The following is a 13,911-nucleotide window of genomic DNA, read 5'->3' on the forward strand; positions in this document are numbered from 1 at the left end:
GGAGTCTATTTCAGGAGCACCGGGTCAAAGACTATGAAAATACAATTTTTTCAGAAAGAGAATTTTCATTGTTGAAGAATTTAAGAACATAATCTGCCTAGTACTCCACAGAAATCTGGAGAGCGCTATCAATACCAATAAGAAGTTTGGGTGCCGCTATTGAACAAAATTGTACATTACTCTCCCAATATATGCATTTTTAAATTAAAATTAACTCAATTAAATTTTATTTGAACTTGTAACAGAACTTTTGGCAGGACTAAGTGTATCAATGAAATTGGCAATTAAAAGAGCTTTTGTGATATGTCGTTTTAAAGAATTTTCTATTTTAATAAATAAAAATATACGTTAGCAAAGAATATTTGGTAATAAAAAACGTCATCATTTAGAAATGGAACCAAAGCTGAGTTTCAATACAACATAACCTGTAGCCAAGGACATTAAAATACTTTTTTTGTGACGTCATAGTTGAAAAGAAATATAAAATAAGTTGTCGGCGATGATAATACTATTGCATCATTTATGTTTGTTCATCTTTCCGCAATAACAACCAATACGAATCTCACTACTTCTCTATGATAATATGTTTCCTATTTCTCGAAGAAAGAACCGAGCGAATTTTACATGCTGATTTTAACTGATTTGTGTGAAAATGTGAAAAATGCATATAATGAAAGCTTCATTCAACGGCTTTTTATTCGAGAATGACTTCTAAACTATGCGGCTGTTGTACAAAATAACACGGAAGCAGCATTAATAATGTGCTATACTCGTATAATTCTTATTGAGTGCATGTTATGTTTAGAATGACATAAATGTCGTTATAAACTTACCATATCGTCTGCATTAGAACGTTAGGGTGCAACACTTCCTAATCACCGATTTTAAGAATCTGAAAAATTGCAAAAAAAAGTTATTAAAATAGCACAATTTTCTATAAAAATCACTTTAAATTCATTCATTATAATTATACAAGAATATCACAGTAATACTCTTCCCAGGCGCCGTACACTCATTAATATGCAAAAACGTAAGGTACGAATTACGTGGCTAATTTTACTATTCGTGCTTACAATGCACATAATTGATTAAAATTATAATTCAGAATTCAGCTCTCAGCTTTTGACTATCATAGCACCATCACCAACCAACCAACCATCCACCACAACGGAACCTGAAGAAACACTTTCATCGTTAAAGGAAGTGCATTTTGCGAAAATTCATTGCTGTTGTTATTGCATTTATTATGAGTGTTTGTGCTAAACTAGCAAAATTGCCGGCACAAAGTCGCCAATGTACTCGTAAAATTCCCTAAACGTTGTTAGCCAAGCGTATAATATACAAATTTCCACCACGAGCACCACCAACTGCCCGCAACCCCGAAAATCTCCGTTTCACCTGCATTTTGTTCAGGTAGTTTTTGGAGAGCGTGCGCTAGAGAGGATATTAAACAGCCATTATCCTTTTAGCAAGCGCCACTTACAAAAACAAAATGTGAAAAAACCGCTAAGTTGCTTTGCTTCAAAGTTTTCACAAAAAGTTCGGTTGTAGTTGCTGCATTTATTGCCCAAGGAGGCCAGAACTTTAAATGTGTGTGTGTGTGTATGTGTGTGCATAATGTGTTGAAAGGCACAGCAAATGCGCGCGTTAAGCGCCTCAGTAGGATGCGAGCGGGAAGGGAGGTTAGCGTTTGCTACAAGGCTTTTTCGCAGGAATCTGCAAGAAAGTTAGCAAGTGGCATTTTGTCTGTCATTTCGAGCGGAAGCCACTCGGTGCCACAGACATTTTAGTAATGAAATCTCTATGTGCATCTACAGCTGAAAAAACATATACACAAATCACATACATATAAGCGTGTTTTCGCAGCAGAAAAGGTCACTGCATTTGGTATGAGACCTCCACGCGCTTGCAATCACTTGCAAATTAATGTTCTCGAAAGTTGTCAACTCTTGTACACTGTGCGATGCTAGTGTGCGTTGGTTACGTTTTCCCAGCGTAAATGTTTCGCGGAACATCTGCATGGGAATAAATCGATACTATAAAATATCAGAATGCATATTATATAAAAAATAATAATTTTTTAAGATATTTGACATTCCTTCGGTCAGATAGGCAAGCCACAAACAGTTGGACGAGCTCTGAATATCGAGCAAAAAATTAAATTAACTTAGCGAAACTGACCTCAAAACATTACCGATTGTCAATATTAATATATACTAACTCTAAATCCAATAGTTTTCTAGCCGGAAATGCTTTCGCTTTTATTATCTACACAGCCGTAGCCACCCTCTCAACCCCCGCCGTTACATTACGTAAACACTTTGGTGCATAAATTTTCCTTTTTGACTTTCTGCAAAGTTTTCACGTCTCGTGGAAATTTATCTTGTATAAATGCATATTTTTCAAATCGCACGCCCAGCCACATGCGGCAAATGCATTACAAGCCGCTCAGTACATCGGTAGACCATCGCATATATCACCTTTTTAGGGTACACCACAAACCAAATCCCATCACAATTTATCATTTTCTGAAGTTTAATATGCAAGAGCTTAGTTTTGTTTGCATGCAAATCCCTTAGCGGTGTAAGAAAGTTGCAACTGCATAAATGTATCAAGTATTCCATAGCAACCTTGCAGGAAAATTTTAACTACCAATTAGTTCTTATACATTCGGACACGCTATTTTTCATAAAAACATAAGAATATGCAACTATGTTTAAATTGCATCTTAGTTGTTGAATAATAGCATTTAAAAAAAGTGCATTAAATAATCCTTGCTGGTTGGCACTCGCTGAGTCTCGAAGAATTATAATCACAAAACGAATATAAAAACTACAAAATATTTGCTACTTACAAACATTTTTACCCTGAAATGTGTAAAGGTTTCCACGAAGTTGGAACACCGTGAAGGAAAAATCAGAAACCATATAAATAGTATAACAAACTAATCGGTATGAGAAGCTGAGCCGATTTGGTCTTATACGTCTATCCCTCTGTGAACTAGTCCCTTCCCATCCAATCATCGGACCGCTATAGGCTATAGCTGTCGTACAAAATGTCTATCAAAATCAATATGAAAAACTCTTTTATTTGACAATAATTTGACAACGGTACGAACTCAGAACAAATTGTTCTGATTGGACTAATACAGCATACCAAGTTGTTCAATAAGTTTTTTCGTTCGATAAGAGAGGGCGTCGCTACTAGCCCAAAATTTTTTTTGGGGTTGCTGGTCACTTTTCTTATGAACGTACATATGTGAATCAATTCAATCTGTCAATTCATTCTTTCTTTACAAGCCATTTAGTGTCGCCGTGTCACAGTATTTTTTTACAATGAAAATAAATGATAAAATTTTATTTTTGGAAGGTGTAGCACCAAAAGAAGTGTATAATGATTGTTTACCTACAATTAGAACAGTAGAAAGATGGGTTGTTGAATTTGAAAGTGGTCGTACAAGCCTTGAATACGATCGACGTGAAGGACGTTCATCAACACCAGAAATCATAGTCAATATACAGGATATGGTTTTGGAAGATCGTCGATACACATCTCATTAGGCAGTGTGAGTCATATTTTAAGTGTAATTTTGGGTTTTACCATAGAAAGCTATGTGCATTTGGAGCCTTTTAAAAAGGATAAAGTGGATTTTGTGCATCGATTCATCACTATGGACGAGACATGAGTCTATCACCATGAACCTGAATCAAAACAAAAGGGTAAGGAATGGTGTGAACTTCGAAAACGATTTCGTATCCGGAAATCGGCCAAGAAGCTTATGGCACCAGTTTTTGGGGATGCGAGAGGTATTTTGTTTGTGAACTACTTGCAAACTGGTAAAACAAGTTAAAGGAAAAAATTCATGAAAAAAGTTCCGGTTTGCAGAAGAAAAAAATCCTTTTTTAAGGGGACAATACACTGTGTCACAAGAGCATTTTGATAATGGCTAAAATCCATGAATTAAAGTTCGAATTCATGTTCAGCGCGATGCTATTTTTAACTTGTTTTATTTTGTTTTCGAAGGAGAAGAAATTTACTATAATGTGAAATTGGATGTGGACTTCTAAATTTTTCCACTAATTTTTTTTTTAAATATGCATTATTAGCTCCAAGGTGGCTCCAAATAACAATTAATGCATTTATTTATACAATTAATGAATTATTATTAATATTTTTCACATACAATACCAAGTTAAGCCAATTTTTCCACATTAAAAACCCTTTGTACCACCTTAAACAATATACTCGTATGACTGTCCTATAGTCCACCCATCGTCTAAAATACAAGAAAATAATAATCATACAAAAAATAGAAATTGGGTTATTTATAAATGCAGACAATAAAAGAAAACCAAAAATTAAAATTGGGTTACCATTATTTATAAGTAACCCAATTTTTATCGTTTGGAACATTTTCAGAGATAACTGTAATTTACTTTTTTGAACACATGCCAAAGTAATCATAAAACTGTGCAGCCGCATTCAGTGGCACTGTTTCTCTGCTATTGTTGTACTTGTTACTTGTCATCACAGTTGTTTTTGGTATTGTTGGTGCTGTAGCTGTTGCTGCCACTGTCATCTTTTCATTTTCATTTAGTTTCGAGTTTTCAGTCCATTGCTTTTGCTGCACTTCCCACTGCTGCTGTTGTGTTTTGCTGACATTCCTGCGCCATTTTTGATGCAATGCAGCAAATTGCTTTTCACTCATCCGCTTTATAAGCCCAAAGGAAACAAAAGAATTGTAACAAGCTCTATCTGTGTGCCTGTCAATTAACCTACATGCATATAAATGTTGCTAAAAACATATTGTTTGTATTAAATGAAACTTAACAGCTGGTGGTTTGTAGGGGTCATACTGGTTGGCCACTGATCAAAGCAGATATTTTCGTATTTCTAATAAAAAGAAATGCAAAATAGTTTCGCTTTGAGATTTTTTGGTTATTTCTTTATCATTATGTCTTTGACAGTGTTTCAACAACAATTTTTTAGTAAAAAAAGTGGTTTTTGATATTATTTCCGCAATTTTGTAAAACAATTTATATATATTTTTAATTATTAGATTATATGAAAATGTTCTCCGAAAATTTTAAAAGGTTACATGGGTTTACGGATTTCAAAAAACCGAATTTATTTATTGTCTTTTCAAATTATTATCAAAATATTGTCATAAATATGTACATAAGTCTTTGAGATAAATTCTTAAAATCTTGGGTGAAAGGTTTGTCAAATGTCTTTACCACTGATGCATATTACACCCGTTGAAATACGTACTGAAATCGAGAAATTGTCTAATAAGAAAGCCCCAGAATATGACAAAATTGATGCCAAAGTAGCTAAATGCTTACCTAAAAAAAGGAATTATGATGCTTACACTTATATATAATTCTATTTTAAGGCTTAACCATTTCCCTACTCAGTGGAAGTGTGCTGAAATTGTGATGGTGCCTAAACCAGCTAAATCAGAGAACGAAATCACTTCATATAGACCAATTAGTTTGTTGTCACTATTCTCCAAAATATTTGAAAAAATATTTTTGCGCAGAGTATTGCCAATACTAAAAGAGAATAAGGTGACATCTGAATACCAATTTGGGTTTCGCCGATATCATGGTACTCCCGAACAATGCCACCGTGTAATTAATCACATTATTGATGCTTTAGAACGTAAAGAATATTGTTCAGCTGCGTTTTTAGACATACAACAGGCATTTGATAAAGTTTGGCATCAAGATCTGCTATATAAATAAAAAAAAGTATTTTTCTCTCAAGTTTATCTAATTCTCAAGTCTTATTTAACAAGCAGGTCGTTTTATGTTAAAATAAACGACGAAACGTCTGACATAAAATACATAAATGCAGGAGTACCACAGGGAAGCGTTCTTGGCCCTGTACTATACACCATCTTTACATCAGACATTCCTGAAACTGAAAATGTATTAATTGCTACTTATGCTGATGATACTGCTCTATTGTCATCAAGCCAGACGCCAATTGAAGCAACTAATTTAGTTCAAAGAGAATTGATCAAGATAGTCCATTATTATACGCGGCAACAAAAGTTGCTAATTCTCGGGCGATTCTCTTTTGCTGTCGCCCATTACCTTCACACGAGCAACTTGTGTTGCGCAACTCTACTCTGTCTACTCTTTACTTTAACCCATTGTCGTTTCTTTTTCCTTATGGGTATTTGGGCCACTCTATCACATATATTAATAAGTTCTGACAATTAAGAAATACATTTTATTTATAATTCAAAATTAAAACAAAGATTATATGACAGACTTTCACATAAGTATGTACATATGTCACCCTTTTCGCTATCGTCTGAATCAATTTTTCCATACATTTCAAAATATCTTTAATTAATTCGATACTCGTCATACTCCATTTTCTAAAATATTATATTAATTTATAGTATATATGTATTCCTGTATACATATTTGCAAATTACTTGCCAAAAAGATGAAAAATTAAATTTTTTTAAATATATTTCAAAAATATTAATTTTCAAAAAAATATACTCAAATGAAACTATCTACTACGAAAGAACACGAATGCCGTACAACGTCGCAGCGAACTGCTACGAATAAGAACACAAAGCGAGTTGCTGAACACTGGAAACTCGGCGCGATTCTCCTCTCCTCGTCGCCCCCTCGCTTATAAACCAAGAGTTGCCGAGACAAAAGTTGCCGCGTGTAATAAGCGAGATACAGACTTGGTTAGATTGCTGGAAAATGAAAGCAAACGTGAGTAAATTTGTACATGTTTTATTTACATTAAGGAGAAGCGACTGTCCTCCATTGCTTTTAAATGGCAATACTACTTATTCCTAAAAGTTATAGCGTTAAATACCTAGGCATGCACTTGGACGTACATCGCAGTTACATCTTGAAAATAAATGACTATTAAATAAATCTATACTAAAACCTATATGGACATATGGTGTGCAACTTTGGGGCACTGCTTGTAATTCAAATATTGAAACTCTACAAAGATACCAATCGAAAACTCTAAGATTAATTACAAATGCGCCTTGGTTCATAACAAATTAAGCCATTCATTCAGACCTGAATATACCTTTTGTTAAAGATGAAATTAAAAGATTTAGTTCAGCATATTTGCACACGATAAGTTATCATGACAATCCTTTGGTAGTCATGTTATTAGATGATGAATGAATGAAATGAAACTATTAGACTTAAAAGACATCATGTTCCAGATCTCCCATTTAGAAATTAAGTTAATGTTTAATTATATATGTAACTATGATTTTAAATGTATAATTAATATTTTTTATATAAACTTTTGTATTTAGAACATATTGTTATATTGTATATTATTTTTGATCTCATGGGAGATCAAAAATATAAGTCAAATTTAGATTGCAAATAAAATGTATTTAAAAAAAAAAAAAAATATTATCCCTTGGATCCTTATACCGACAAAAACGTTTTCGCCTTTACTTGTAAATAAAATATTCACTGTATTGAGTTTATGATATGAATAGTAGTATAAAATGTTTGCCACAGCAATGCGTGGCCGGATCCACTAGTATTTTTATTCGAACTAATTTGCATATAAACATATATATTTAGTAGAAGCTGCTATCAATGCATCGAATGGGAAACGCAGTCCCAAAGGAAATACAAATGCAATACATTTTATTGTCTCATGTCATGCTGTAACTTACGCCGCAATCAATCAAAATTTTTATGCATGTCATCTCTTTCCTCGCTGTGAAATATTTCACTATCCAACCCCAACTTGCTCACACAAAATAAAACATTGAGCGACGAAGAGGAAACGGATAAATGTTTCAGGTCTCAAGAGATACAATTTTTTCACCTTATTTGCTAAGGCGGTTAAGCCACCAGGGATGTAATATGATTGCATCATGTGCCATCAATGCACGCCCGACATAAAAATATTACATACAAGTTGCGAATTTCATTGCACAATATGACAATAATCGATAAGGATAAAATATCGATACCATTCATTAAAAATAAAAATGTATTCTTATCTAAAACCATAAGATAGAAATTCCATTAGAACTCAGAGTGCTTAAGTCGGTTTTCGGGCCTTTGCTATTGATCACCCTCGAATGCAATGCATTGCTTAGTAATCCACAGACATGTTTACGATATCAACGTCGTTATTTATGCGCCGTTATACCCAAAGTAGTTAGTTATGCATGTATGCGTGCGACATGTTTCTTAATAAATAAACAACAGCGACAGCAACAACTTGTTGGTGTTCAATTGATATTGTGCAACAGCAGCAACAATATATGTACAGTGGCAACAACAATAATAGCGGCAGCCGTGACAGCTTTCAATAATGCACATAGCTAAGCTATTTACGGCTTGCGCCTGTCCTTTGCATTGATGCATCGATTTGCATCGGAGAATCGATGGCAGCAAGGGGCACTCACTCTGCAAGTGTCGCCGTCGCAGAGACCTTACCAAAGGCGAAGGCAACTAAATACGTACATAAATATTTACGAGCACATTTGCATGTAGTATCGGCGCTAGAGTACTCTGCATTTGACATATTGTCTCTTGTGTTGCCTCCATCGCTGCCGCTGTCGCTGCCTTCTCGAGTGCATCCCTTAAGTGTGCTTTGCATGCGATAAATTGATTTATGGACGTAGTAGCATTAGCATTAACACAGACAAACTTGCGCTTCCATTTAAGTGATTAACATAATAAATTGTAACGTGCTCAGTTTTAGAACTGAAGAGCTTAGACTGGTATCAGTTAGTATCATTATTAAGCACAAGTAATGAAAGTTGAAGCTACCGCTATTTTATTTTATAAAAGAGGCGAGTCAAAATGAGAGAATTTTTTATATCTGGAGATCAAAGAGCTGAGTTGTTAAGTACTTGATTATACATATATTTTTTTTTTTTTTTTTTATTGAAACGTAATAAATGAGGGGTTTACATTTCATTGAAATTGCAACTAGTGATAAATTGAAACTAACAAGCAATATTTTTCGCAATGTATGAACAAAACAATAAAAGCTGTAATAGCAAGCTTTCTTTTTTTAAACTAAATTTTATAACTAAATATAATGATATTTGTTACTTTCTCAGATTGGTAATAGATCATGAAACATTGTTCTTTTCAGTCTGCGCCTGCTATTTCTAGCCTCTCCTAGTTTTCGGGCTTCACTGTTTATATGAATTTGTAACCTTTCTGCATGTTTCGATGCTGTTTCGCGAATGACTTCCCGAACCATTTTTAAATGAAGATCACGGTGCAGATCCGAATTTCGTATGTACCACGGCGCATTTACCATTTTTCGCAGAACTTTGTTTTGGAATCTTTGAATCGCTTCGATGTATAACGGGGCAGCGCATCCCCATAGTTGAATTCCATATGTCCAAATAGGTTTCAAAGTTTGGTTGTAGACTAGGAGTTTATTTGATGTTGTTAAGGGTGATTTCTTGCCGATTAACCAGTTTATTTTGTGGTATTTTAGTTTTAGTTCTGAAACTTTTTTTTGTATATGCTCCTTCCAATTCAACTTTGCATCCAACGTCATACCAAGATATTTCACCGAGGTGGAATACGGGATTACTTCGTTTCCAATATGTAATGGGATGTATGTAGCACTTTTGTTAGTGAAGTTTACATGGATAGACTTCAACTCGTTTAAAGTAATGTACCATTTCTGTGTCCATTCTACGATTTGATTTAGTGAAGATTGCATTCTGTGCGATGACTCAACTACATTTTTGCCGGTCGTAATGATGCAGGTATCATCTGCAAATGTGGCGATTGCGCAGTTTGGCGGCGTAGGCATGTCGCTAGTTAACAAAATATATAAGATTGGTCCCAGGACACTTCCTTGGGGTACACCTGTTTTTATCGGCTGTAACGTAGTATATGCTTGACCCTGCTTGATTCTGAAGTAACGGTTGCTCAGGTAAGAGTCAATTAGTTCGGTTAGATACTGAGGAAAGTGAAGTCTTAATTTATGAAGTAAGCCATGGTGCCATACTCTATCGAACGCCTGCGATACGTCAAGAAAAACAGCTGTGCAATTGTGCTTTTTTTCCATCGCATCTTCAATTATGCTCGTTATTCGATGAACTTGATCGATTGTGGAATGTTTAGATCTAAATCCAAATTGATGAATGGGTATAAGTTCCTTTTCTTCAATTACGTTCTGAAGTCTTCTTATGATTACAGCTTCAAGTAGTTTGGATAAAATAGGCAACAGTGAAATTGGACGATATGACGAGGCTTCATGTGCACTTTTGCCAGGTTTTTGTACCATAATAATTTCAGATACTTTCCATGACAGTGGGACGTATCTGAGATTTAAGCAAGCGTTTATTATCACCGTAAGCTTTGCTATTGCTTTTCGCGTTAGGTTTTTTAGTATATCAGCAGTAACCAAGTCGAAGCCGGGAGCTTTTTTTGGTTTAAATCTCCTTTTAATAATATTTTCAACTTCTTTATTTGTTGTTGGTTGGATTTCACTCACGTATTGCGATTCTTCCAGGTGTGGTAGAGTACCACTGAACGCAAAAGGACTAAATGTTTTAGTTAGCTTCTCTGAGAAAACTTTCGCTATTTCTTCGTCGCTTCTGGCCCAGGATCCGTTTGGCTTTCTGACGGGTGCATTCGACAATATTGGTTTCCTATCATTTTTTTTATAGCTTTCCAAAGGGAATAATCCATATGTTTGTTTGGCGTTAATTTTTCAATATAATTATAAATATTTTGATTTGTAAATAACTTTATTTTAGTGCTGAGAATCTTAGTTAAATTGTTTAGTTCTGTTTTATACTGAGGAAATCGCGTGATTTGCCATTTTTTACGTAGTTTTCTCTTTTTCTTTATGACTTTACTTGATTATATGACAACTTCATTTGAGTCTTCTTTTTCTTTTACAACGGTTATAGCCGATATTACAACAGCGCGCCTGTCGTTCTTCCTCTTCGCTGTTTGGCGAAAATTGGAGATTCCAAGTATAGCCGGGTCTTTCTTCAGCTGCTCTTTCTAATGGAGTGCAAGCTTTATCCCCTGCTTCCTACGGTGGCAACTTCGTCGAATACTGTCAGAGCTAAATCTCATCGTATATCTCGTAGAGCTCAGCGGTATTTGCCGTTGCCAATGCGCAAAGATCATAGATCTTCTGCAGAACCTTTCGTTTTTCGTCGAGAGAGGACTTTACTTCTCAATTGCCTACTCAGTCCGAGGTAGTACCTGATGGCAAGATATGCGTCTGAGATGACGACTGTTTGTTGGATAACATGAGATATTTCACATTGCCCTTGTTCACAACCGGAGCCAGTTGTTATGGCTAATAATATCGATGCCATCGGGGTACACTAACAGTTGTACAATCTTATAGAAGTTTGTACATATCTTCTCTATTTGAATTTATTCTATTCAGAAGTCTCACGATAAGAAGTCACGTCATCTGAAACCTCCTTTGGTATCGAATCGCTCAGTGAAGTCCTTCCAATCCGGACGGAATTTTTGGCAATTAGTTTTGTGGGAAAACCAAATTCAGGCATACCGGCATAAAGACTCCTCCTGTTTGTGCTATCAAAAGCATCTTTAAAATCGACGAAGAACTGGTGTGTGTCGATCCTTTTTTCACGGGTCTTTTTCAAGACTTGGCGCATGGTGAATATCTCGTCATTTGTTGATCAGTTTGCTGACGGCGGGCTTTAATCCTTCCACAGTATGCTCGACATGCGATGTTGAAGAGACTTATCACACGGTAGTTGGCGCAGATTGTGGGGTCTCTCTTTTTGTGGATAGGGCAGAGCACGCTTAAATTCCAATCGTCGGGCATTCGGTTTGTATTAAATTATGTTAAATTTTTTTTTGTCAGTCATGGTCAAATATGATTAGATATTTGAATAGGTAAAGGCAAATATTAAAATGTTGCCACGAGTTGAATGAAAAGAACACCGATGTCATATTGGTTTCAAGATGAAGAGGCTTAAGATAAGTAGAAAAGATTTTGAGATATCCAATTTCGCTTTGCCACCACAAATCTAAACTGTTCATTATGCAATGGGGGATATACGTATTATACACAAGCACTCATTTTAAACAACTTTAAAATGCAATCAAAGGTTAGAACTAAACTGTTAAAAGCATAAATTAAGAATAGCATAAGCAATGTACTGCTGTAAATTTTTTCGTTCTCATGTCGAATGAATTCGTTTGTTTTTATTTGTCATTTTGATTGTAGCTCAATGAATTACAATTTTTCTAGATTTTCAAAATAAAACTAATGGGGAATATTTGGATAATAATGGGCTTTCTCATCAAACTAATAAGTATAGGTACGTATACAAATAAAAAATATTTAAAACGATTGGAGAAAAGATACTAAAATAAGCGACTTTTGCTTTTCAAAAAGCTGTCGCTGATGATTTCATTCCGATGAGCTATCCGGAGGGTTTGGCCTTCGACGAGACCACAGTCCCAATACCAATAAAGCAAGTGAAGCACATATTAATGGCAATTGTAGGAGAGTCCGCTTCAGCGGGCGCAGAATTTTATGCAGTGAGTATCAAAAACGTTTTCAAAATGCCGAAGTTAGCACTTGTGGTGACAGCGAAACTCAATACCACGGCGGACTACTCAGTGCTGGGCACTATAGTGAAATACACCGTTGAGGGTCGTATTCCAGGCACAACACTGAGAAATATATTAAATTTTGAAAAGTCTTCAACAAATCTGGAATTTTATAAAACATCCAAGAACATGGAAGTAAGATTTTTGAAATAATAGCTACAGATATTTGATTTAGAAAACACTGTATTTGTAGTTTGAATATTTGAAGAAAATGTTGACTGCAGACAGAGCGCCCGGAGTCGCAGAGATGGTGCCCGAGCTGCAAAATCTTTTAACCACAGACGTTATTGAGAAGCTAGGAGTCGACATAAAAGTGAAGAATTTTGTAGGCTTACACTTCTGGAACAAAAAAACTGCGTTGGACTTTTCGAAGCTGAGTGATGTGTTTGCAAAACTTAAAGATTTGTGGAAGGATAATTTCTTTTGCATTCTGACTTACGGCCCAGACTTGGAGGCATTGGAAGCGGTTGGTCAGAATGTTAGCACTATAATAACAGTCGATCCAATGGATCATGTAAGTCTTAGATTATTATTTCATGAAAATTTGCTACTATTTAACCATTTCTTATCGCTTTGAAGAAACATTACAACATTCCACCACGCTATGACGAAAATTATGCAATTATATTCAATATTATTCTTTGGTTCATGGTTGCTTTCAGTTTATCTATATATGCTATTATTTTGGCTTTGATGAATATGGATCCCGGAAGGAACTCGATAATCTATCGAATGACCGCAACGCGTTCAAAGAAAGACATATAAGTATAGCAACAATGAGAATTTTGTTCAGTTAAAAAACCTTTTTTTTACATACTGTGTAACATTTTTGCTTCAAATATACGAAAAACTATAATAAGGTAGCACTAGTTTCCTCTTAGGTACCTTGCTCTCCATATTAGGGTAACTTATTTTGGCTTAAACCGCCAAAATCCTTGCTAAGAAAAATGCATAAATTAAAACTTAAGAAAAAACTGCAACCTGAGAAACCCGTAACTACATTTTGAACTATACTACTAAAATAATGATTCTTCTTCAATCATCTCTATTCTCTCTACGATTGTTCGACGAGCGCAAAATAATTGATTTATCAACTATACTATACAACTATACATACATACAGCTTTGTTATTTCAAGTGCTAAAAGAATCGAAGAGTCTGATTGTAATGGAAATTTCACTGCAGCGAGTTTTAAGTAGAATTTGCTGCCTGACAGCATCGGAGAACTACAAAGGAAATAGCGTTCTTTCATTATCAGTGATTTCGTTACTACCAATTATATGTATATGTATATGTA

At 35.0% G+C, this 13,911-nt stretch overlaps 2 protein-coding genes across 10 annotated transcripts in view; one reads left to right on the forward strand and one right to left on the reverse strand.

The window, feature by feature from the left end:
* Positions 1-904, reverse strand: part of LOC105226800 (cubilin) — a 97,865-nt gene extending 96,961 nt beyond the window's left edge. For all 9 annotated transcript variants that reach the window (XR_007421741.1, XR_007421742.1, XR_007421743.1 and 6 more), the window contains exon 1: positions 834-904. The gene's annotated coding sequence lies outside the window, so the exon portion shown is untranslated. The remainder of the gene's footprint in view (positions 1-833) is intronic.
* An 11,286-nt stretch (positions 905-12,190) lies between these two features.
* Positions 12,191-13,592, forward strand: LOC105226737 (ATPase H(+)-transporting accessory protein 2). The gene is made up of 4 exons (XM_011205752.3): positions 12,191-12,319; positions 12,397-12,749; positions 12,808-13,128; positions 13,194-13,592. The coding sequence occupies exons 1-4, from the start codon at positions 12,268-12,270 to the stop codon at positions 13,377-13,379; spliced, it is 912 nt and encodes a 303-aa protein (XP_011204054.1). The 5' UTR covers positions 12,191-12,267; the 3' UTR covers positions 13,380-13,592.
* The last annotated feature ends 319 nt before the right edge of the window (positions 13,593-13,911 follow it).

The sequence above is a fragment of the Bactrocera dorsalis genome, chromosome 2 (genome assembly GCF_023373825.1).
Source record: "Bactrocera dorsalis isolate Fly_Bdor chromosome 2, ASM2337382v1, whole genome shotgun sequence".
In the NCBI taxonomy this organism is placed as follows: Eukaryota; Metazoa; Arthropoda; class Insecta; order Diptera; family Tephritidae; genus Bactrocera; species Bactrocera dorsalis.

Excerpts from the sequence above, each read along its gene's own strand:
- LOC105226737 (XM_011205752.3), top strand. The coding sequence starts at position 12,268 with ATGGGGAATATTTGGATAATAATGGGCTTTCTCATCAAACTAATAAGT. Across the intron at positions 12,320-12,396 it reads CATCAAACTAATAAGTATAG|CTGTCGCTGATGATTTCATT; the intron begins GTACGTATACAA and ends CTTTTCAAAAAG. Across the intron at positions 12,750-12,807 it reads AAACATCCAAGAACATGGAA|TTTGAATATTTGAAGAAAAT; the intron begins GTAAGATTTTTG and ends CTGTATTTGTAG.